This window comes from Macrobrachium rosenbergii, chromosome 15, assembly GCF_040412425.1.
Source record: "Macrobrachium rosenbergii isolate ZJJX-2024 chromosome 15, ASM4041242v1, whole genome shotgun sequence".
Classification (NCBI taxonomy): domain Eukaryota; kingdom Metazoa; phylum Arthropoda; class Malacostraca; order Decapoda; family Palaemonidae; genus Macrobrachium; species Macrobrachium rosenbergii.
This window is the reverse complement of record NC_089755.1, coordinates 28,763,385-28,789,036: the sequence shown is the minus strand read 5'-3', so window position 1 is coordinate 28,789,036 and position 25,652 is coordinate 28,763,385. Positions and strand designations below refer to the sequence as shown.

The following is a 25,652-nucleotide window of genomic DNA, read 5'->3' as shown; positions in this document are numbered from 1 at the left end:
AGACTTAGAAGAAGTCAGTTGAGAAGGAGGAGAGAGGAACTGCCGGGCAGAAACTTGTCAGGAAACAATTCCTTCAACAGCTTGAATAACGAGGATCTGGTAGTCCGACGACATGATCAGGACTGATCCTTCAACTCATCTTCAGACTCCGAGACCCTGAGTCTATCTCCAACATCGGGCGGGGAAGAGCAGAGAGAAGTTGGAGAGGAAACACGCCGCAGGGACCTCTGCTTGGAAGAGGAACTGGCGTGCAAAGCAGCTGGAGAACCAGGAACCACACGAGCCGACAGCAACGGCAGGTGGAGCGTCTTGAAGGGGAGTCAAAGAACGTCCATCGGGGGCATCACGTCTGGCCTGACAGCATGCATGGCGAAGCTTCTTGAGGAGCGTCCAGCTGGGAGCGTCACGTCTGGCAGCATGACGAACGTCATAAGCCTGGCGAGCGTCATCAACAAAATGGAGAACATGACGTCTAGAAGCGAGAAGGAGGAGGACATCCTGGGGTGACGTCAAGACGCGATCCTCCCAACACCCTCTGGGGACGAGTCTAGGGTTCCTTCCACGGCTGGCGGGGCGAAGCAGACGAAGGTGACGAACGAGGAGCAGGAGAAGGAGACCGTCTAGATCTCTTCACTGGAAGTCTAACATCCTTCCGGCGAGGACGGGACCTGGACTCTCTCTGCAATGAACGAGGGAGAGTTGCTGCTGCATGGAGGCAATAAGGGTCCTCGTTGGTGAAGCCTCTCTCTGGAGAATCACGGAACCTAGAGGCAGAAGGACGAGGGGGCGTCCTAATCCTCTTCTCTTGAGGAGGAGGAGAGCTCTTGGCGCTCAAAAACGTCTTCTTGGGATGACGTCCGGTACTTCTTTTGGGGGAAACGCATCCACAAACTCTGGCGAGGGAGTAGAGTAGGAGAGAGAGGACGTGGGCGTCCTCCTCCTAAAGCTTCTCTTAAGAGGGCGAGTCTATCTGACAAGTTTCCAACCCCTGCGTGGGGAGGGGCGTGTCAGAAGACGAGAAGCAGTCCTTCAGGACCCGAACACGAGCATCGATCCTGGGCAGCCTGGGAAACGTCTTCAGGACCTGCCGAAGGGACGCCAGACCGGTGGGGTTCCCCGTCACCCTCCTTCGGCTTTCGACATGCTCTCTCCTGAGTCCTGGGAGTCCAGCAGAGGTCCAGGCCTAGAGGCATGATGGGGCCGGTCTGACGCCCCTCCACTGCACTGGGGGCACTAGTCACTTCACAACACTTATCTTGGAGAGCTGACACTTTAGATTCTAAAGCACGAATCGATTCCATCATGGCGAAAGCATATTAGTCTCCACTGGCACGATCTCAGGGGCAGGAGACAAAACCACAGGGTTAGGATCTAAAGGTACAGGGGAGTTAGGGCCGACATCAACACTTCCGCAAAGAGAAGCACTCCTGGAGGAAGACCTCCTCAGTCGATCACGCTCCAACTTCCTCACATATTTATCATACGCTCTCCATTCATTTTCAGACAAAGAAGCACATTCATCACACCTATCATTCAACATGCATATATGCTTCCTACAGTTAGAACAAATAGTGTGAGGGTCAACCGCAGCTTTCGGCAACCTCACCTTACATTCAGACATCACACACGCACGGTAACTAGCAGAGCTAGACCCAGACATAATGATAATCTAAATCAAAACCCAAAGAAAAGTCAAAAAAGCGTATGCCGATCTACCGATCCAAAGTCAAAATACCAAAAGACAATGAGATACTCAGTAATTTAGAAAAAAGCAAATCCTATGACGGAGGTGCAGACAACAGTTGTTGACAACACCGGCGACAGAGAAAATCTGAATGGAAAATGGGAATGGTTCTGATACCCGCCTCCAGCGGCGGAATGGGTACTAACCACCTGACCGGCCCTCGTGCAGCCGCTAAATTTGAAATTCTGTCGGACCTTCGGAGAATACAGCTATATATATATCTGACGGGTAAGTTTCATGAACAAACCATAAAACAAAAGGTTAATTTTGCCTCCTACATGCTTAACCTTTGACAAAGGCATTCTAGGTTCTAAAATCACAGAATAAAAGGAAACTTAGCCTTAACCAAATTCTCAGCTTACAATGCTACAGGATACAATTGCATTCCCTTACAACAGCCTCAAGGATAGTGCTTGCAATAAATTTACTATTTTTCACTGTTGATAGTGCTAAATAAAAGAAGTTTTCATAGTGAATAATTCAATGGAACTCATTCCAGAGGGTCAAAAGAATCTGTAGATAAACTTTTGACCTGCATCTAAATCCAGAGAAAGATTGATGCAAAACTGAGCTGAAGAAGTTCCATCTCAACTGATTTCATAACCTTAAGGTGCTCATCATCAGCCAGATCTAATAGCACATGGCGCAATACCAAGGAAAGTATGGAACGATAACCTTGAAAGTACACATCAAAAAAGTCTTACTACATCCCATAAAGCAGAAAAACTTTGATGTCTACAAGGTTCCAGGTGCTAAAAATTCCTCAAGAAAGGCATCCTGAGCAACACACAAAGTGCTGCTTCTGACACAAAGCCACTGTTATTCTCCACCTGACTAAGGATAAAACCCATTACACCTTGTGAAAATCCCCTATTGGGAGACAGTCAAGCATGTCCAAGGGGTTAAGTGTGAGGTGCAGAAGTTAGTGGAAGTGCATGAAATTCTACAGTCTGAGTCGATTTCCCCTTAATGGAAGAACAAGAGATACATCTACCAAGAGTTTCTGAGCAATTCTTGAACATGAAATTTGCTCAATATTTCCTTAGAGTAGATAGAGAGGTTAAGGCCTGTGAGTCTGAATCAGGCCAAACTTAAAGAAACACATCCACTTCTCAAGCTTGAGGGCCCTCAGAGGCATAGTAGGCTAATCGACTGGTTGTTCCTGTTCATCTTCATGCTAATAACTCTACATTTGAGTGCTTCTCTAATCACACAGCAACTGTTGAACTTGCAGATGTAATGGCCATTCTGTAGGTAGTTTTGTTCTTCTGAATCTCCAATCGCAAAAAACACTGTCCTTCCACAGCATGAATTATCAAACCAATATCATGTTGTTCACTTCACTCAAAGAAGCAATCTTTCCACTATGACTTTGTTTCTGACCAGGGATAAAGCTGCTAAGCATCTCTGACAGTCTCTCCACTGCCATGACATCTAGTAAGTTTTACCAGGTACAGTTTTGACCCTTCTATGTTGTTTGTAAGTGCAATGACAATAGTTAAAATTCTTTGTTTCATATTACACGACAGAGGGGAAAAACAAAACCTGGATGTAGATGTAAGAATAGAATAAAATGGTCAACTCTCAGTTGCAGCGCCCTTCCTACAGAACCTGGTGACAATGATGGTCCTGGATTACTTAGTAGTTTAATGAACATTAGCTGTTAGTCGTAATCTCTTATGCCGAGACTGTACTTTAACTGAGCCTGATAATTCTGACAAAATCTCCAATGAGGCCATGTTTCTTAACAAAGAAAGTCCTTACCACTTAGGAAGCTTTATTCAGGGTAAAATTCTTCAAGAAGCAAATGCCTATTCGTCTTCTGACAGACAAGCCTGCAAATTCAAGTATCACCCCACATCACTAGATAAGAATGAGGAGGAGTTAGGGAAGTCAACTGAAAATCATATTGCACAGAGACTGTGCCAGGTGAAGCAACAGATCCTTGGCCTTTGGCAGACTGTTGAGACTTGGCCAAATGAACCAGTTGACTTAGAAGAAAAATTTCTTGGTCCTAAAAATCAACCCCATCCACCTACGGGTAACATATTCCGTGAATATTTATAGAGGAACTGTACACTAACCAAACAAAGTGCCCTGAACAGCAATACCCCCATCTGTAAATACACCTCGAAGGAACCTGGGTGATTGAGGATGTACTGGTGTGAGAAAAATGTCTCCTGCACACCCACCAAAACATCTGATAGTTCTTTTGGAAAGTCACTACAACCATGCTGGAAGAACAAAAAACCTTGGGACAGATATATGTCATTGTCTCATTGTGTCCAACAATGGTCGCCAATCTCAAGTTGCTTATGGAGCTAGGAAAATGTCAAGAGGTAAAATTCCAATGAACTACTGCCTGGTCCATTTCTTTCTCTCTAATTTACAACCTCCTGCTAAAGAGAGACTTCTGCTGGAGAAGCCAAAAAGGAATCATAACTCTCCTTCACTACCTCCAGGAAGTAAGGTTCTGCTCCCAAGTCTCTCCAAGCATGCCAAAAGGCTTGCAATTGGCCATCTACCAGAACCTGAGGGCTGAACTTATCCCCGAAAGGTATAAAATAAAACTTGCACCAATATATACTAACAACCTCATACCAGGTGCCGATGACAGCTGAAGTCACATTATACAAGACTATGTACATGAAGAATGAAGAGGCAGGTGACGGAGGGCACAGAACCACATCACCCCGAGAACCAACGGGGTTTCCCGGCAGCAAACTTCTTCCTCAGAATCCAATTGTCGCAAGGCAGTCCTAGGCTCGGGCTACATTGTGAGGGAACGCAAAAATGATCGCACAATGGGGGGACCAGGACAGGTTCCCTAACCAATTCAGACAAACCTTGTATTGACAAAAATACGGTTTACGTCCTGTTCTAAATTCTCAATACTCTTTTTCTGAACTGAAAGGGGAGCAGAAGACGGAGCTACAGAAGAAGCCTCAGTACTAACTACAGCCTTAGCAAAGGAAAAGTCTAGACTAAGCATGGATAACTAAAGACAAAGGACTTGGAGAAGGGGGAGAAATGACAGGTTGATAACCTGACCTAACTAATTGCTTTGCAACCTAACTGCTTCCCTTCTCTTCCTTTATTAATGAACTTCAAAGTCTCCTTTGAAAATCCCTACTTCCTCACATCTATCCTGAAAATCACACTTAAAACCATTGCAACCGGTGTTAACTGTGTATCTCCTAAAAAATAAACATTCTGCTAACATAATAATCATCCCCTAGCCCTTCGTTGGCTGAGTCGTTTGAGCTTCGGACTGTCACTCGATGGGCCGGAGTTCAATCCCCGGCCGGCTGATGAAGAGTTAGAGGAATTTATTTCTGGTGATAGAAATTCATTTCTCGCTATGATGTGGTTCGGATTCCACAATAAGCTGTAGGTCCATTGCTAAGTAACCAACTGGTTCTTAGCCACGTAAAATAAGTCTAATCCTTCAGGCCAGCCCTAGGACAGCTGTTAATCAGCTCAGTGGTCTGGTAAAACTAAGGTATACTTTTTTTCCCCTACAGAATCTGACATTCTTAGCCTTGATTCCAGTGGAGGCATCCTATGAAAAAATAATTGTACAGTACCGTGATAGCAGCAAAATACCATGAAATATACCAAGTGCCTATTCCCAATGACAGCCAGGAAAATTCTAACAAGAGCTTAAACATTCGAAACACACCCAGTGGAGAACAGGTGAACTTGACAGTCATCCGGGCAGACATCTGATCTTTTGTTTGAATGCTGACTCACCTATTGGCACGGAGATCTAAGCTAACTTTTACAGTAGATAAGATCCATACCAAATAATACAATTTCTCTTTTGTTCTTCTGTCAAACAGAAAGTACCTTTAATTCTTACGCCCCTATAAAACTAAATAAAAGTGAAAATTTACCTCTTCATCCTGTAATTGTGCCAGTTCTACTAGGACACGTGCTGCCGGATGTTCCACCTCCAGAAGCTTCAAAATGGTTGCTCCATCATTTGTTACAGTTACATCCTATAAAAAAATTAAACAAGTCAGAAAATAAAAGATAATACATAAACAATCAGTTATAACAAGCAAATTACTTTAACCTATACTTAAGTCATTACTTCAATCTAGATTTTAAGTAGTTAAGTTCAACTGTCACACACATAGGTAATATGAATCCTCATAATAATGTAACATACAAATGATATACTGCAGTTATATATGATTATAGTTTCACATCAGGACCACTGACTACACAGAGTCACACTTTGGGTGGTTTGCAAGCCAAGAGGTGCCAGGTGACAATTAAAAAAAACTGGCCATTCTAGCAGTAAGTTTTACTGGAAAAGATCCAAACTGTTAGAATGAACAGATAGAGCACCATCGTACAAAGTTCATGAAAAATGACATTTTTATGATAAAGTTTTATATACACTTACCAAGTAATTACATTGCTATTAGTTTCACTCGCTCAGCAGCTAAAATTTTGAAATTCATGTGTCGCGCTATTTTTGTTTGGCTAGGTGACTAACCCAGCCCACTTTTGGGGTAAGAGAGGAACAACTAGCAAAGGATTCAATTTGTTTGTCATTATGTTCATGCGAGGGGAAAGGGCAGACTCCAATCATGAAATTACTTGGTAAGTATAAAACTTTATTTTATCATAAAAATATCTTTTTTATATAAGTAACTTACCAAGTGATTACACTGCTGATTCCCACATTAACATGAGGTGGGATGTATGAACAAATAAGTGCACTGCCGCAGGAAGGTAAAATGGGCCTCTATTTACAATAAAAAAGCCTTAACATATAGTGGCAGGTAGATGGTATAGCCAAGGATCACCCTACTATATTAGTGGGTACCTTGTAGCAAGGATGATTCCAACTGCTGACAAGGGTAATAATGTTGCCCCTGCCAAGGGCACAGTGCAGAATATACAACCATAAAATCATTGTCACTTAATACAGTACCATCAAAAGATTAAAAGCCACTACCCAACCATGAAGGATTGAAGGGCACTCCAGGAAACAGTAATCCCAGGCGCCCTTAAAAACTCAACCACCTTATTTCAAGACGATGAAAGGAAGGAATTAATACTTTCTACGCTTCTTCCCTCAACACCACACCAGCCACCGAAAATGGACCCAATGTACTGCAATTATCGTAAACTGTTTCAATTTCCTTCAAATAATGAGATGCAAACACCGACTTGCATTTCCAAAAAGTCGCTTGCAATATGGAGGAGAGAGACAAGTTATGTTTGAAAGCCAATGAAGTGGCTACAGCTCTAATTTTGAGCCTTCACTTTACACAAGGGAAATGCCTCATCATCAACCGAAGAATGGGCTCCTGAGATGAGGTCTCTAAGGAAGAATGCCAGGGCATTTTTCGAAAGTGTCAGAGAAGGGTTCTTCAATGAACATCATAATGCGCTCGACGGGCATCATATTTTCTCTGTTCTGTGAAGATAAAACCTTAGAGCTCTTACAGGACACAATACTTTCTCTTCCTCATTGGACCTACAATTTCAGACAAACTTTTAATTAAAAAGGAACGAGGCCAAGGCTTGGAAAGGGACTCATTTTTGGCTAAAAATCCCAAGAAAAAGGAACAGACAGCATTCCCTTGGGAGAAGCCTATTCTTTTGTCTACTGCATGGACCTCACTGACTCGGTGGTTGCTACAGTAACCAGAAAAAGGGTCTTCCTAGTTAATTCTCTCAGAGGAATTGAGTGCATAGGCTCAAATTGGGGGCTAGACAACCATTCAAGAATCGTCTAGGTTCCTTGGCACTATTGCTACCTCCTTCTTGTGTCAAATAACCTAATAAGATCTGGAAAATCCTGATTAGAGGAAAAATCCACTCCCCTGTGTCTGAAGACAGAGCTTAATATGGACCTATAGCCCTTGATCGTTGAAGGTGACAGGTTCCTAATGATCTTAAGATATAGCAGAACGTCTGCTATTTCAGCTATAGATGTCTGAGAAGACGAAACTGTGCCTTCTCCTCCAGTCTCTAAAAATTATCAGTTCTTCATTGGAGGGGTGGGTAGAGCTCTCGGCTAGCTTACTGGTGGCCCAGCGTTCGACTCTCCGATCGGCCAGTGAAGAATTAGAGGAATTTATCTTTGGTGACAGAAATTCATTTCTTGTCATATTGTGGTTTGGATTCCACAATAAGCTGTAGGTCCTGTTGCTAGGTAACCAGTTGGTTCTTAGCCACGTAAAATAAATCTAATCCTTCGGGCCAGCCCTAGGAGAGCTGTTGATCAACTTAGTGGTCTGGTTAAACTAAGATATACTTAACTTTTTTTTCTAAAAATTGTCCACTTAGCCTGATACACTCTATCAGAGGACTACCGACTGAATTTGGCAATAGCTTGCGAAGCTGATCTTGAAAACTCCTTTCTAAGGAGTTTTCTGAAAGTTTGTAGCCTGTCAGGGCCAGAGTAGACAACCCTGGATGAAAACGCCAGAAGTGGGGTTGTTTTAGAAGATGAAGTTTTTGAGGTAGCAGTCTCGGAAAGTCCGCCAGGAGGTCAAGAAGGTTCGGGAACCATTCTTTTGTTGGCCAAAAGGGAGCAACTAGAATCACTGACAGATTTTGATGGGCCTGGAACTTGTTGATCACCTGTCGTACCATACTGGGGAAGGGGGGGAAGCATAGAGGTGTTTGTTCAACCAGTCCTGAAGCATGGCATTGAGTGCCCATGCTACAGGGTGTGGGACTGACGAGCAAAACGGGAGACAATGGTTCCTGGAAGTCGCGAACAGGTCTATGAATGGAGTCCCCCGCAACTTCCATTGATCTGAGCATACCTGTGGATCCAGCATCCACTCCCTGGGTGACACTTGATTCTGGCAGCTTAATTCATCCGCCAGAATGTTGAGCTTCCCTTGAATGAAGCGCGTTAAAAGCTTGACCTGAAATTGTTCTGCCCAAAGAAGAAGATCCCTTGCTGTCTCGTAAAGGGAGAAAGAGTGTTTCCCCTTGGTTCTTGATGTATGACAGGACAGTTTTACTGTCAGAGTGCACTGCCACCGTCTTGTTGCACACTTCCTCCTTGAAAAATTGCAACCCTAGGTGAACTGCCTTCAGCTCTTTGATGTTTACATGCCACTTTCTTTGTTCCAGGGACCAAATCCCTGAAACTTCCTTGCTCCCTAACAGAGCTCCCCAACCAAGATTCGACACGCCTGAGTAAAAGTCTAGGTTGGGGCTCACCAGAACTGTGACAGAATCAGCTGACACTTCTGAAAGTTGATCATCAATCCCAGATCCTGGGCCACGAGAAGGGTCCTTTGAAGGTCCTCCAAACATTTTCCTTGGACCCAATTGTCCAAATAGAGGGAGACCTTGATTCCCATCAGATGTAGCCATTTTGCTAGGGAAGCAAGAACTCTGGTAAACACTTGCAGCGCCGTCAATAAATGAAAACATAGAGCGCAGCACTGGAACACACTGTTCCCGTACACGAACCTTAGAAACTTCCTTGATTCCCGATGCATTGGAATGTGGGAGTACGAGTCCTGCATATCTATTGATGTCATCCAGTCTCCCTGGCGAATGGATGACAGGACGGCTCAATTGGTCTCCATCCTGAACTTTGTCTCTTCTATGAAGACATTCAGGGCACTGACGTCCAGGATGGGCCTCCAGCGTCCCCGACGCCTTAGGCACCACAAACAGACAGTTGCAGAATCCCAGGGAGTTCATGTTCTCTACTGTTCTATCGCCCCTTCTTGAGGAAGGACAACACTTCTGAGAGAGCCGAAGACTTCTTTGAGCCTTCGGAGTAGGCTGTCAAGGTTACTAGAGTGCTGACTAAAGGTGGCTTTTCTTTGAAGGGGATGGTATAAACCTTTCCTCAGGACATTGACGATCCAAGGTTCCACCCCACTGTCTCTCCATTTCTCCCAAAAGAGGAGCCTGGCTCCTACATTAGTTCAGAGGATAAAATTCTCACTTGTGAGAGTCAGAATAGTGCAATCTAGAGAAAGATCTCTGTCTGCTGCTATGAAAGGGACCCATCTGCAGAAGGGAGACTGCTCTGGAGGCATGAGCAGGCATCTCTTAAGGCCACCTTGCTTGGGCAAGAAGGGTCTTGAGTGCTATTCTTCTGAAGATCTGAAGAAATCTCCAGAAGTGTGGCCTGCAGGAGAAGTGGTGACAGTCCAACAAGGAAAACAGAAGTGTCGACTTTTGTGAGGGAGTTACCCCCTTAGAGGTGTAGGGACACCAAAATTCCCTCTTATTAAGGACTCCCATTGTGTAAAGGGACTCTAACTCCTGGGAACCATCCTTGATCCCTTTGTCAATGCATGAGAGAACCCCCAGCCAGTTGGAGGCACTGTCTTCAAGAACAACAGGGGAGTCCTTAATCTTACAGGATAGAGAGCCCACAGCCCAGTCAAGGAAACCCAAAACCTCGAACACTTTAAATAAGTTCTTAAGAAGGTGGGTGAGTTCTGACGAACTGAACATAATCTTTGCTGACGCAAGTGCAGATCTGCAAGAGGAATCGATCAGCCTGGAGAAGTCCCCTTGGGAGGAGGCAGAAACTCCCAGAGAAGTAGCTTCCCCGGTGGCATAAGATAACAGTCTCCTCTTAGACAATCTGGAAGGAGGGGAAGCTGAAGATGGCTCTATCCTGGTCCCTCTTCTCCGCTAGTCAACCATCAATATCAATGAAGGCTTTCTTAGCAGAAGAAGAAAGTATTAACTTGAGCAGCCTCGAAGAATAAGAAGATTGTGACTCCATACCAAAAGCAGAATCGAGCGAAGAAGGCGCTACAGGCGAAAAGAAACTAAGGAAGACAGCTAGAATTATTCCTTAGCAGTGATGCATAAGCTGAAGGATGAAAGTCTTGTGCAAGCACCTCTTCCTCCATGCCCGAGGACACAGGAGACAAAGCCAAATCCACAGGTTGGGGGGCCAACAGAGCCTTCTTGAGCAGGCTCAAAATACCGTCGAGCTTGCTCTGAATCAGGTCCACAACGGTGGGCGCTTGCGTGTTAGAACTGGGTAAAGTCTGAAGTGCGGGAGACTGATGCATGGAATGGAAGAAGGTGCTGGATGTTTAACTGAATGAAAATCACCAACAGCCATTGAAGCCAAAGCGGCGGCAGCAGAAGCAAACAATCGGAGGAAAGAACGCGCTCGGGCTGGACATTCATGAATTACAGAGTGGTTGGGTAATGACAGGCGCTCCATGATACTCGAGAGGAGACAGGTGCTCTGACACAAGGGCAAGTGGGTGCCAATGAGCACTTAGACAATTTTGGGCGTTCGGCACTCAAGGGAGCTTCAGAAACTGCAGAGCTCTTGGGAGCCAGAGGAGACTCGGGTGTTAAGTATGCCTTAGTTTAACCAGACCACTGAGCTGATTAACAGCTCTCCTAGGGCTGGCCCGAAGGATTAGATTTATTTTACATGGCTAAGAACCAATTGGTTACCTAGCAACGGGACCTACAGCTTATTGTGGAATCCGAACCACATTATAGCGAGAAATGAATTTCTATCACCAGAAATAAATTCCTCTATTTAGGAGCTTCAAGTTTGCAGAATGCCACACTGATGCAGTGCATCTGCAAACTCATTCTCTCTGTTTAGCTATAACCTGACTGGTACTGAACTGTGGCCTGAGGATTTCTGGCACAATTGGCAAAACTTGGAAGCAAAAATCATGTTCAAATAAAAATAAATGCCCAATATGAAACAGCAGATTGGGGGAAGCAGTTAATATTTTCATGGTATTCTTTAAGCATATTCATATAAACTTAATATGTACACTAAGAAATGAGAAAGTAAGGAATTATATAGTCAAATGCTACAATTATTTGTACCACACACTAAATTTAATTTCTTATCTTCAAATCATATTGTGTTTACTGTAAACACTCACCATTCTTTACTCTGCTTATGCCAATACCTACCATTGATTTTCTCTCATAGTGAACATTTAGCAGATTTGAAATATTAAAAAAAAAAAATCATTACAATCTTAAACAGATACTTACTCCAACATCATCAACAATCATTTTGTCAAGGCCAACAGGTCCTAGAGAGCTCTTGACAATGTTAGCGACAGAACTGGCAGCAATAACTGAAAATTATATACCATTAGTAACATGAAAATGAAAAAAAATATTTTAAGTTTAAGACTTCCTTTAGTATGCATAAAACGAAGTTATGACCAAGAAATATAACATGGAAAATTTTAAAAAATATTTTACTTTTAGTAACATAGACTACAGGTACAAATTGCAAGTTTCTAACCTTTTCCTCATTCACTTTTGTATATTTGTAACTTATCATTTCTTTTACAGTCTTTAACTGGGAAGTTTAATGTGGGATCCATTCCAACAAAGACCAAAGATGCAAAAGGTCCATGAAACTTTGCCAAATGATTCTACAGTGTATCACCAGGGACAATACACTATGTAGAATCAAACAATGAGATTAAGTGATATGATATTTTTCCCACCAAGGTTCAAATTATAGTAATTATTTTTAGTTTCATTATGGAGTATATGGGGCAAGAGGTCACATTGTGTATTTGTCAATAAAATTAAGAAGACTTAGATAATTGTTCTAATTTTGAAGGGTTTGAAAAGTTTTGACTTTGTCAGATTTCTTACTGCTTCTTTCTATGGCATACTAATACTTAATAAGTTTTAGCTCCAAAGAAAGTTTGCATGTTTTCCCAGTAAAGTTCCTGGATACTTTTGGGTAATTGGATCAGTCCTGGTCGTTTCGGCCGTAAGTCACTTTAGGCCATAACATCCAAAACAATGTAAGACGTTATGTTTATGGTATTTACCATTATTTTATTTCACCATTATTTTTTTATGTACATCGCCAAGGGGCTGGTACTGAACACGGCACCCATTTTGCACGTAAACATGCTTGCGGCCTAAATGACTTACGGCCGAAACGACCTGAATGCAATTGGATGAATTAACTTCTCACCAAAATATTCTGATATTTATCTAGTGTTTTATGAATCTTTTACCTTTGCTGCTGGTAAAACCAATACGTTTTTACATACAAGTTGTCTACATAAAGATCTGTAGTGTCTGATATGGGTGAACATGGATACTATATAAATCTTATTTCACACATTAATTGTGCTTTGAAGGGTTAGCCAATAAGATCAACTAGCCTACATGAGCGTCAAACTTTCTGGCTGTTCATGCTTTATGTTTTTTGACATTTCTGTTCTCCATACCTCATCAAATAATTATGGAGGAACCCAAAAGGAATGAGGTATTTGGGTGCCTCTTTAAACTTGTCAAACTGATTTGTCACTGAGTCTGCCATCTAGAACCAAGTTCTGACAAAACACCAATATCAAAAAAATGAGCTAAGCAATAATTGGTATTTTAATAGGGATGCAGGGATCAGGTTATGAAAGTGAGTATTAAGACCCCATGCAGCTAAAACCTGTAGTCTATACTTTTATCTTACTACTTAATTCAGAGCCTTCAAAGAAAGGTCAGTTAAGTATACCTTAGTTTAACCAGACCACTGAGCTGATTAACAGCTCTCCTAGGGCTGGCCCAAAGGATTAGATGGTAGAAGTATATAGTAGCTCCGCGGCAGCGACTGCCTTCTAACTCAACTTTTTCTATAGTCTTTTGGTTGCTAATTATGAATTCACCTTTAATTTTTGGTGCTCGAGTGTAATTAACCTGTAATTAACCCCCGAAGTCCATCCAACAAGGGGTTTCCATACGTGATCTTCACAAGACAGAGCACGGGAATGTCTGTTTCGAACGGTTCATATCCCGTCCAGCAAGTGCAATAACTTGTTAACGTATGGGTAACCTGTCCCCCCCCCGCCAGTACTAAAGACGGCGAAGGGGCATTCCATTTGGCCAACAACAAACAGATGCACCGCCAGTATCAGAACCCCTAAAAGTGTAGAAAAAACCAGTTGAAAAGGTAAAAACAGGCGCGGAGCTAATATATAGAATTACTGATTAGATTTATTTTACGTGGCTAAGAACCAACTGGTTACCTAGCAATGGGACCTACAGCTTATTGCGGAATCCGAACCACATTACAATGAGAAATGAATTTCTATCACCAGAAGTAAATTCCTCTAAATCTTCATTGGCCAGTCGGAGAATCGAATGCGGGACCAGCAGAGTGCTAGCTGAGAACGATACCAACCCGTCAATGTCAGGACAGGGGTGAATAAGGCTAGGCTATACTTAACGTCCTCAAATCAAGTAGGACCTGGCACACTGCGATGGGCTGGCATTGGGCCTATATTAGCCTAACCTTGCCAAATAAATTTCATAGGCCTATTTTTGGGCAGCTTAACCTGTAGCCTAATCTACGAATTTCTTGACATTTCTGCCCGTACACTTCACCTGAAAAATTAAATGGTTCACTTTTAAATAACACCATACACAACAATTAAATTTTTCGACAGCCAGCCATTTCAAAGGTGCCAGCTAGCCATTTTGCATGAAAAACCATTTGGATTTTTCATGCAAAAATGTTCAAAATTTAGTAGTAAAAGAACAAAAATACCAACCTAACGCCTAGGGGTGTTTACAGCATTTTGCCGTATTAGTTATGGAGGGGGCTGGTATTGTCTTACCTTACAAGTCCTTATTTTCTCTGCTATTAGGCATTTGCAAGGTTAAGTATTGAAAAGAAATTTTTGTTTTGATGTGATTTAAAAGAAAAATATAAATTATAAAGCGGTGGCTGGAGTCTAACGAAAAATAACCACAATTAAAGTGACAACTTCACTTCTCAGCAGGTGCAATTTTGACACAGAGCCTACAGCCTAGCCTAGTCTATACATTCCTTACCTGTCTAATTATATTAGCCAACAGGCTAGGAATTTCTGGCCGGGGCGAATGCACGACACCTCAATTCATAAGAGCTTAAGGCATTTACTTTAAAATGAAAATCATTTAGTGGTATATAGCCTACTAGGCCTAACTTAGATCTACTGGACCTAGGTGATGCACCTGACAATTACCCTAAGCCTAGGTGTTGGTTAACAATGACGACGTTTTACTATTTCCGTGCAAAATAAACTTTGTAATAAATGATTTCCTGGTTAGGCACGTTAAACTGACAATTTTATAGCTGAAATTCGCCATGTGTCAGATTTATCAGCAACGGGGCGGTAAACCCATGTGAATCTTGGTTCCCCATTGTTCTCCCCAAAATAGAACTTGTGGCCGCATTATCTCGTCATAGATGAACGGATATGGTCCGTCTATATTCATCTGATGCGATTTTCATATCCAATATATACTAGTGTCATTGTTCTAGCACATAATAGGGTGGGTGGCCGAAGTCACGACCGTGGCGACCACGCAGCACGCGATTTTGACCTAGCCTAATTTTAGAAGGATAAATCTCCACTTACCATTCTCTGTCCTAACTGACGTGCCCGAGGACCTTTTCCCCTGGATGCTTAACACACTCTCTGCTGTCATTTTGCACTAATAAATTCTAAATGCAGTCTCAGGAAATTCAACAGGGCAGAATTCGGCGGCAGCAGAAGTGACAGGATCGTCTGAGACTGCTGGAGGAATGACTCATGTAAACAATGGACGGACAGTGAGATCGGATCCCCTTGCGAGTGGCTTGTATGGTGTTGGTTGAAGCAACTTGGCGTGTTCAGCTTCTGTTTTAACGTCGTTAATATTAGTAAAATTAACAAAAACCTTTAAGATAACGATTCAAAATTTTCATCAATGCTTATTTGGGCAATTCAAATTGAAAACACTATTATGCAATAGAGAGTTCAACGGCTAAAGGGAATTGAATCGCTCTTAGCTATACTCGGGTATATTCTCCGGGCTTCTAGAAGTATCCCAAATGTGAATCAATGTGTATTTTCTATATTTACACTTCTCAAAAACTCCATCTAAGGCATTTGAACAAACTCAAAACACCATAAATTAGCGTAATCTCTGTATGGAGGATAAAATGTTTATCGTGTATTTTAATTTCCTGAGAAAAACAAACGCCCCATATTTAGAAGGCTTGCCGGTATTTCATCTATTGCAATGATCTCCACCTACACATTTGTTCGAGTCATTGCCGATTAACTTTTGCATGTCCAAACAATGCTGACCTGACAGCAGTCATCTTGCCACTCTCATTTTGTATGGACATTATTTTGCTTTTTCCCTATGTACATGATGGTAGCGTTTAGGAAACGTTTTGTGGAAGAGAAAGGCAGAAGAGTAATAAAGCGTTTGCAGGCATAAGTACTTCTGTTCCTGATAATTTAGTTGGTAAAATTGTTTAAAAAAAATCACTGTAAAGAAGCATGTTGTCTGTCAACAGCATGGAGAAGAGGAAATTGGTTTCTTACCGGGACTATACAATAAATTTTTTGTTGAAAACGAGATTATATTCAGGGTCCATGCATCCTGGCTGGCTCATCTCTGATATATTAAATACTACATGAGGGAAGCAACATAAGGTGAGAATATTATATTGATAAATCTGACTAATGCTTTTTCTTTCTGGCCACACTCTAACAATCTTGAAGGTATGATAGATTGTAAGACGACAAACAAATGGTTTTGTATGATGTTTTTTATGAATGCACTTCTTGAATATTTTGAGCTGTTGGTTTTTGTCCATGTATATTCATTGATTTGAAATAATTTGGACTTTTGGCATGATAACTGCAGGTTTAAGAAATGGAATGTACTATGTATATGTTTAATGCGCCTCATCTGTGCTATTCATACTGAAGAGTTGTAATGTCTTGTGAATGTGTGGATTATATTATATTCTTCAAACTTGTGGTTTTGTTATTGCATTTTTTATAATTTTCTTAATGTAAACAATTCATGATGAAACATTGTAGATGACTGTGGTGTTTACTATGCTGATTGGATTTTAGTATGAAGCAAATCCTTTATTATTCTAAGAGAAAACAGAAAAATGCATGTAAGCCTAAGAGGAAGACAATAAAAACAATATAGCACCAAGATTTGTTTATTTAACATAGTTTGAACATAAAATTTTATTTTTCGAAGTTTACTGTCCATCCCAAAAAAGGGGCTGACCTTGTAGAACTTATTGTTCTGGCACTAAAGAGGCTTTCCTACTGCCCTGTAAACCGGAGAGCCTATTTAGTGCTCAAACAATCCTAGAGTTACTCCCATAACATACATGGTAAAGTTAAGTATACCTAGTTTAACAAAACCACTGAGCTGATTAACAGCTCTCCTTGCGCTGGCCCTCTTCTTTATATGAAAAATTCTCATATCTGGCAACAGCTTGCTTGCTGGAAGCAATATATCACTGGTACATCTCTAGGTGGTTAACACTGACTGGAAAGTTTTTTTTCTCTCTAAAAAGCATGAAAAACCAAGAGTATTATAACCTGAATCTAGGGTGCCGGCATTTTCCCTTATTGAGGTAGTTAATAGTTGGCTGAAATTCTCAAAGGTGTGCAAAATGTCACAGTACCAAAGATAATTTGACTTTGGGAAAACTAGAGTATCATGTGTAACAAGTCTTATTACAATCACGGTTTTCAAGGAACACTTCACTAACTGTGGCAAATTTGCCTCACAAACGTAACCATTTAAAGCAGCAACTGAATACAGATGTTAACCCACTTGGTAATTTATGACTATCTATAGCAGTTTTTGGCCATGCAGATTCATAATAACTTTGAAGAAAATCTGACAGTCAACTGACTTGCCCAACACAGTGACTGGTAAGAATATTGTAAATGGAAAATGTAGTACACAAGAAGAATACTTTAATATTCTTACCAAGCTGAAAGCTGACCTCTGCAAGGCATTTTAGAAAGGCAATGTAGTTTTACTGTAACCCATCTACCACACTGCACTGCATAGCTTAGAATCGATGTTCATCTTATGAAAATAGAATATTCCGGAAGCAACAACTACTGGATAAGGGGAATAACAGTCAACTAAGTAAATGTCAATTAACAAAAGAATGTAACTTAAATGCAATCTTCAGTGCCTTGCAAGATCTCATGCATTTATCATCAAATGCTGTGATATCCTGAATGTATTTTTATACTTTTTGAGCAAATAAATGAGCTTAATGTACCCTGAATATAAACAGCTTCAAAGTGTCTGCTCAGTCAAACATGAGAGTTTTGTAATGCACTACCAATTCATATGAATTATGCAGAAGCCAGCAAGAAATCTATTTATATCACCACATCTATAGAACACTAAAGCCACATGAAACTTGCAATATATTTTTGCTTAGATATGGTACTGCATTTATTTACATATATCTGACAGGTTAATTTTACTGCAATTGACAAAGTTGAAACTCCAAATGTGTCTGCATCATTTGCAATCAGACATTTTTAACTTATTAATACATCACATCACCAACATGGACAGGAGTCCTTATTCAAAGTACAGTTTACTGTACCAGGATAGAAAAAGTTCTTGGAAGGCAGTAGAACCAAATACTGTACATGTCCAAGATATACTATTCATGCAAAGATTTTGTATGAGCAAAAGACCTAAGAAAAGGGGATGACATCAATGCAGGGTACTACCCTGACACCTCTAGCTCCACACCAGCCAATAAGGTACCTGATTCTGATTGGACTGCTGTCGCATTCCTCTACATTGACGAGTTAGCACTGGCAGTATACCCACCAAGGCCAGACTTTGGCAGACATGCTCCCGATACTAAGGTAATATTTGACACCAAAAAGTAGCAGCCGAAAGCCTCCCCTGAAAAACAATCATTTGACCTTTACATTAAATCAAAACACCTATGCACCATAAAGTTATTTCCTGCATATTCTGTAAACTAAAAGGCACAAAAATTTTACATGAGCTCTTGTGGTTGTCATCTTTGTGCAAATAGCTGTCCTGACTGACACACCAACATATTCCAAGCAGATATGGCCCTCTTAATTCAAAACTCAGTTTTTCTTACATATATGTAGGTTTTTGCTGGCAACTGAACCAGGCAACTTTTTTGCTGATACTCATCAAGCAACAAAACACTTATGAAAATATCATCCACTAAAGGACAGCATGCAATCTGGGCAATGTAAAGGAACAGTAAGTTACTTGAACACAGATTTATCAAGAAGTAAAATGTAGGCCAAATGCCTAATTACAGATTTCCAACTAATCTTTACTTCACAAAAAGCATATCAACAACTTATTTTTCACTAGTCACTCTCAGCACAGCAACAGGTAACGAGATATTCATTCAAAGCAAACTACTGTAGGCAACAATGATATGTATGAACATATGGAAAAGAAGCTAAAAATGCTACAATCCCTCTCTCAAATTGTGGATAATAGCACAAAGATAATCCAAGTTAATTTCATGACAACAAGACAAAAACAATAACTATAAAACATTCATTTTAAAGGGTCTTCAAAGCATGTGTGTAAAACTACCTTGGAGTGAGAATGAGCTCCAATCTACCACCAAATTAAATAATACTCCAGGAATAAACATCCAATCTACCACCAAATTAAATAATACTCCAGGAATAAACAGAGTGGAACTAATGCTCCTCAACACATCAAATTATTCAACAAGCAAGACAACTATTGTGCACTTTGGACATTTTAAGTAAGGTCTCAGGCAACAAGTTTACAAGCAGTGGTGCCAAAAACTAAACAAATCATGCTGTAAAAAACATAAGAAAAGCACCAAAAAATGAAAGCTTTCCTTTTAAAAATCTCTAATTCTGTGTAACAGAGAAATAAAATCCTTACTTACTCCCCATTGCCAAAAACACTATGTGAGTTAGCAGTAACAGCTTATAGGTATTGAACTGACTCTGCAAATTGGGAAATAATAAACCCACAGCCTGACAGTGAAAGACAAAGATCAAACAATCCTCACTCTCCTTCTATAGTTGCTGTGATCCAAAAGAAACTACATCCAACCAAAGACAGAATCTGATGTCATCATCCTAAAACTACACACCAATGCCAATCTTCTAATATTTACGTTGCACTGACAACAAGACTGAAATGGACTAACATTTACAGGAAATCTTTCAGGAACACATCTCTGCTGTTTTTACCCAAAATTCTTCCCTACTGGCTCCTCAATGCTCTGCTAGGGCTAACCATACATCTTTCTGTACCACAAGCATCCATCATATGCAATGTTTTCTAATAATTCATATTAATCTTTATTCCCTTCTTGGCTCACTAAATATATACTTGGACTCACTGCTATACACTTCATCCACAACTAGACAGGCACCAGAACATACAATGGAGTTGACAAGCCCACCAAAAACCCCCTCGCTGATCCATCACGAAGTTGAACACACCAATGAAATTATAATGGATCCATCATGAAGTTGAACACAAATGAAATTATAATGGATTAATCAAAGAGCACGAGTCAGTGTTGGAAAAAGACCATTTATTCTAATGATTTCATAATAGTAACCAGTCAGCTTCAAACTTAAAACTTCTAGGTCTTCTTCATTGTCTACTCTTCTCAAGAACTTTTGAAGAAAATTCCATCCTCAATCCATGAGAGAATATAGAGTTGGTGGTGCCCTCCCTTCCTGGATGTCTGAGTGTATTACCATGGTCTATAAAAAACCTACGAACCTGGGTCTCTGCCTAAATGGATCCAGCAAATGCCCAGACAGGTATAAAAAGCCCATAGTGGATACCTTCATTCATTGTGCCCTTACACACTGTTTTGCATGGAAAGAAACCATGGAGGAGACTGGAAGAACCATGCAAGTAATTATAAATAATAATTTCCCAACTCTCATGGTCGAATGACAAACCTGGGTTTCCATGAAAAACTGGCACCATGAAAATGTAATGGACACCAGTAGCGACCAAAGTGGGCCATAAAACTTTATTATAGAAATTTTATGCATCAAAAATACCAAAAGGATGAGAAGGCACCTGAGAAAAATAATAATGAAAATGTCTCCCCTACTGTAGAAAGGATAAGATTAATCCTATGATTTATTATAAGAATATGAAAACTATCCAGCTACTGCTCGAGAACAACCCAGCAGCACCAGAAATGTACTTGAAGAGTAGTATCATCTACTATTTACATGACCAGTGGAAGGATGCCACCACTCATATATCGGGATGACTATTACCAAACTCTCTAAGCTTTTCTCTTGACTCCTGTCTTGCATTCCATACCAGCAACCAACATTTAAACACTGAGAAAATCTGCTGATCTGTTATATTATCCCATCAACCATATACAATCACTTTGGTCTAACCTTCAATTCAAGAACCTTTATAAAACAGGTTTTGACATAGGAAAAACCTATTTTTGCTAGTTGCTGTTGAGTCCTCAACGTAATGCAGCCCTATATGTTGTCAGAGTCAACCTAAACCTAAAATGGTTTAAGTTAACTTGGATATTTTATAAAAGGTATTACATTTACACACTAGTAATCAAACTAACTGTAGATGTAGTATGCTAACGGCACAGGGTTTTGCAAAAGTGTCCATTTTTAAAAACAACTTATACTAATTAGTTTCTAATAACAACTTGCTTCTTTCACTACAGGGCCATCATTTTGCAGGACCCTCAGCTCAGGTGTTCTGTAGCAAAATGCTCGGTCCCATTCCACCTGCCATGAGCATAGTCCTTGCAAAAAACAAGACAGATTTGCTTGGTCACCAAAGTACTAATAAACAGTATTTTCTTGAATGTTAACACAACGGAAAATAGCAACAAAAATGCTTGCTTGTTATGCAGCACATAAATAAAATATTACTACCTCACTACAACAAAATCTGTAACTACACATTATTAATGTTACATTTCATTAAATATACACTGTCATGAATACAAAAAACAATTATTTTCTTATCTCTTATGAACAAATTACATAACCTGGTGCACTAAATAATAAGGTAACTGGCATTCCGAAATCACAAAGTCTCACTCAAAGTTACAAAAGCCCAAGTTTATGTTAAAAGAGATTTTACATAAGGTAAAATTATTTTTTTTAAACATTATAGAAGTTCTCTTTAACAATAATCAAATTACAGTCAGTACAACACTCCAGACTCCTTAAGACCTAACAAACATACATGCCAGTGGCAAAATTCATTTACAGTATTGAGACTTTAAGTCAGTTTTATTGTATACAGTACAAAAATCCTAAGCAAATCTAGACCTCCTTGACTAAACAATCAACTGATGATTAAAAATTAAAGAAATGCACAATAAGTAGATCAGCAACTGAAATGCATACTCGAAAAATATTACATTACTAATTGCAAAATTTTAATCTGAGCTAAAAGTCATAGACAAGTGCATGTTACCATCTATCATAAAAAGCTGATCATTAAATTCTGGAATAAAACATTAAAAGACCCATGTATATTAATTTACAAAATATTTTGAATAACAAGGAGCCTGAACATCTTCCCATCAAAGTTTAAAGTTTTCTTGTATCTAAAAAAAAGGGGATAATGAGATAAAAATAAAAAAAACTCAATGAAAATGACTAATAAAAAAAAATTAAATGTAATGTCAATAGACCCACTTTCCTGCTAAAGGATTCCTTTTTTAAGTGAATAATGTCCAACAATTAAACTTGCAACTTGGTGGATAATTCCTTCAAATAACTACGTCATAAAGTTAAAACATGTTCAGCCTTTTTGATAACGCTATAAAAAACAGGTACAGCTCATAGTAACATAAAGTACAGAATGCAAGGGAGCTTTGTTACTGCAAATTATATGAAAAAAAATCTGCATCAGAGCCAAGCCACAGAGAATTACAGATGTTTTACATCAGTGTAACCAATGGCAGCCTGCTTTACATCAGTGTAACCAATGGAAGCCTTACACTAACCAGTCTCTGAAAACTCATTAATAAATTTGGTAAATGAACCTACATTTGCTCATTATTCTGAACTGTATAAGCTGCTAACCTTAGACAAAATACATCTTGCCTAAGTTAAACTTAAATGTAACACAACAGGTGTTTTCAGTCATATTCAACATCCTGTAAATATTTCTAGCAAAAATCAGAAATTAATTACCTCTAAAAACTGATCTGCAACCTTAACAGTTTCAACATAACTTCTTAAAGAAGACAGCATTTTACTGAAAAGCCATGCTCCTATATCATAACATTCTTCATGTAACTGACAAAAATAGAACCATTTTCCTGATTATCAAGCAGAGCTCACACTTCTGCAATAAAGGCTTTATTGTGCCACCTATGCAGTTAAGTACTACGTATTGTAAACTACAGTAAAAAAAAATCTCAACAGACCAAACACTGAATCATACAATAATTAATTTTAAGTGATCACTTCTTCTATCTCTACATTAATTAATGTGATGATAACAGAAGCATGCCCATGTTATTGTAAATATGTCTTGAGAAGTAAATTTTTTCATTTCAAAACATCATTTTTAAAATATTCTATTTCTGCATCTAAGCAGTTCTCTGACATTCCACAGAAAAATAAGCCCCTCCGGATCCATGAGTACCACTGGTGGTGGAACTAGTCAATCTCTGTATTGTCTATAAAACCACCAATCAAGAGGGGAAGAGAGTAGGGCACTTCCACTAAGTTGAGCGTTTTGTATAAGAAAAAAATTCAGTGTTTTTAAAAAACAATTTATTTCAATACTTTGCCATTATTTTTTTTTTCATTAGGCTGCTGCACAGAAAATGACTCTGACTTGGGATTGTGAAACATGCATCTCTTGGAGTGAAGGTGAATAATACAGGATCAAATAACCAAGGACGAAGACATTTCACACAAGAACTAAAGATGAGGGGCCATGAAACAGACTAGTGTCTTGTTGGCAAGGTTGTGGGTTTTAACACTTCTGCTAGACTAAAAAGGATGTGACACTTTACCAGTCGAGTCACAGAAGCTAATACCTCATAGACCTGCATCCAAAAGATATATATATCTATTATAAGGGTGAAGATGATGAATGTAACACTGCTTAGCCCCTTTCAGGGACTCATAAAATTTAGCATGTAACTATTTTAGGACACTATAAGAGACCATGATTAAAATTACATCAATGTCCATGTTTTTCTTGAAAGGTGGTGAGGACAACACTGCCCTTATTTCATGACACCTAACCTTATGATGCAACAGACAAGACATGCTGCTATGAGCCTTTAAAATTAATTTCGAACTTGCATTCTTTGCAGTTTCCATTTAATTATGCCAGTAGATCAAGGAAAGTAAGACTCCCTTTTCTACAAGATTTAGTCTTCTTAAGGGGATCGGCCGGTTTCCGACTTTTTTAACGACAGGTTGTTGATATATAGGGGGTTTGTTAAAGGATATTGTGTGGAACTTCTGGGAAAAAAATTTTTGTTCAGTGACCTTAGGTTTTGTGACGCCAGAGCATTTTTCGGCCAAAAATGGCCATTTTCAAAATGCATCTCCTCCTTTGCTTTTTGGTTTTAAGGGATGAGATTTGAACCACGTATAAAACACATATGGACCTTCGATATAAAGCCGGGGATTTTTGATTTTTCAATTATTTTTCGAGATATGAATTTTTATTTTTTTTTTTGAAATTTTCCCAGAAAAATTACAGAAAAAAAATTGCCAAAAATCAGAAACTCAAAATATTAAAAATCCCCGGCTTTTTTTTAATCTACCATGTTTCCTCATATTATATATGAAATTTCATTTAGATTGGTCCAATACTAAGGGAGGAGATACATTTTGAAGGTGAAAAACTTATGTTTTGAGAAATGGGCCTTCAAAGTTTTAGTTACATAAAAAAAGTAAAAGGGACTTCAAAGACTGTGTTACAATTAATTCTGTGGTTTTAATTTTTATTTTGGGTATTAATTAATGCAAAATGATTATAAATAAGAATATTAATTGATTATTTATGTGCCTAAGACACATTCTTATAAAATTTTAGGTTCCTGGTACCCCCTGTCTGATCTTGCTGCAAGGTATTACTCTAGGTATCATAGTTGCCTACACTTTTTATTAGTGTCTCGAATCCATCCCTTGCCAAATGGATCCTGGGAATTACTTTTCATTCACAATTAGGGATTCGTGATTCAAGTAATTCATCAAGTCTTGCTTCACTTACTATGATCATTTTATTTTCAGGATTGTCTATAATATCAGCCTCCGAGCTACTGCTTTCTTTTTCTAAAATATCTTTGCCCTTTGGTAGTGACGAACAAATAAAGAGGCATTTAAGGGTGGATGTGGTTGGTCTCTGGTCAGCAGAGATCGCTGCCTGCGCCGTTGATGGGCGACAGCTCTCTCTCTCTCCGTCGCTCCATTCCCCTCTATGGCACTAATTTCTTGAACTCTTTCTTCTACTTCTCGCCTGGACTTTTCCACTTGGCTTTTCCGCATTCTAAAGCATGAAGTGAACTCTTGGACCTTTTAGGCACGGTGAAAAACAAAACACCGCAGAAAATACAGAGTTCAGTCAAGGCTAGCGAGCATGAAAACGTGTCCTTCTAGCTTGGAAGTTTATAGGCAACTCTCGGCCACAGTCGGCGTCATGGTATGACATGTGCGTTGTCATGGCTAAGAATAACTAAAAAGGTGCCGAGTAGGATATTACTGACATTATACATTTCATTTCAAAGGAAGTTTTCGTAATATATATCGCAAAAACTATACCAGACTAAATCATTTGCGCTACTGGTGTTTTATGGGTATATAGTTATTGTTACATTTTAGGCCATAACTAGAGAAATACGGCAAATTTTATTATAATATTTCGTGGACACATTCTTGAACCCTATACGAAGCCATAGAATTGTTTTCAGCAAATCAAATTTTTTAAAGATTATTGGGTTTTTTAGGCGGCCAATCCCCTTAAGGTAATATCTCATGGCTCTAACTAAGCACACAACAAGGTCTTCTTCATTTCCTATTTAACCTGGTAAACAGGAAACTGGAGTGCTTGGAAAGTCCATGAGTACAGAACA

General features: G+C 39.7%; 1 protein-coding gene across 1 annotated transcript in view; it reads right to left on the bottom strand.

Moving 5' to 3' along the window:
- The window catches only part of CCT1 (chaperonin containing TCP1 subunit 1), a 43,028-nt gene extending 27,265 nt beyond the window's left edge, over positions 1 to 15,763 (bottom strand). Inside the window, exons 1-3 of the mRNA XM_067117321.1 lie at positions 15,124 to 15,763; positions 11,744 to 11,829; positions 5,641 to 5,745 (exon numbers count right to left, since the gene is read on the bottom strand). Of these exons, the coding sequence (XP_066973422.1) occupies positions 5,641 to 5,745; positions 11,744 to 11,829; positions 15,124 to 15,193 (261 nt within the window). The 5' untranslated portion in view covers positions 15,194 to 15,763. The remainder of the gene's footprint in view (positions 1 to 5,640; positions 5,746 to 11,743; positions 11,830 to 15,123) is intronic.
- Positions 15,764 to 25,652: the final 9,889 nt, after the last annotated feature.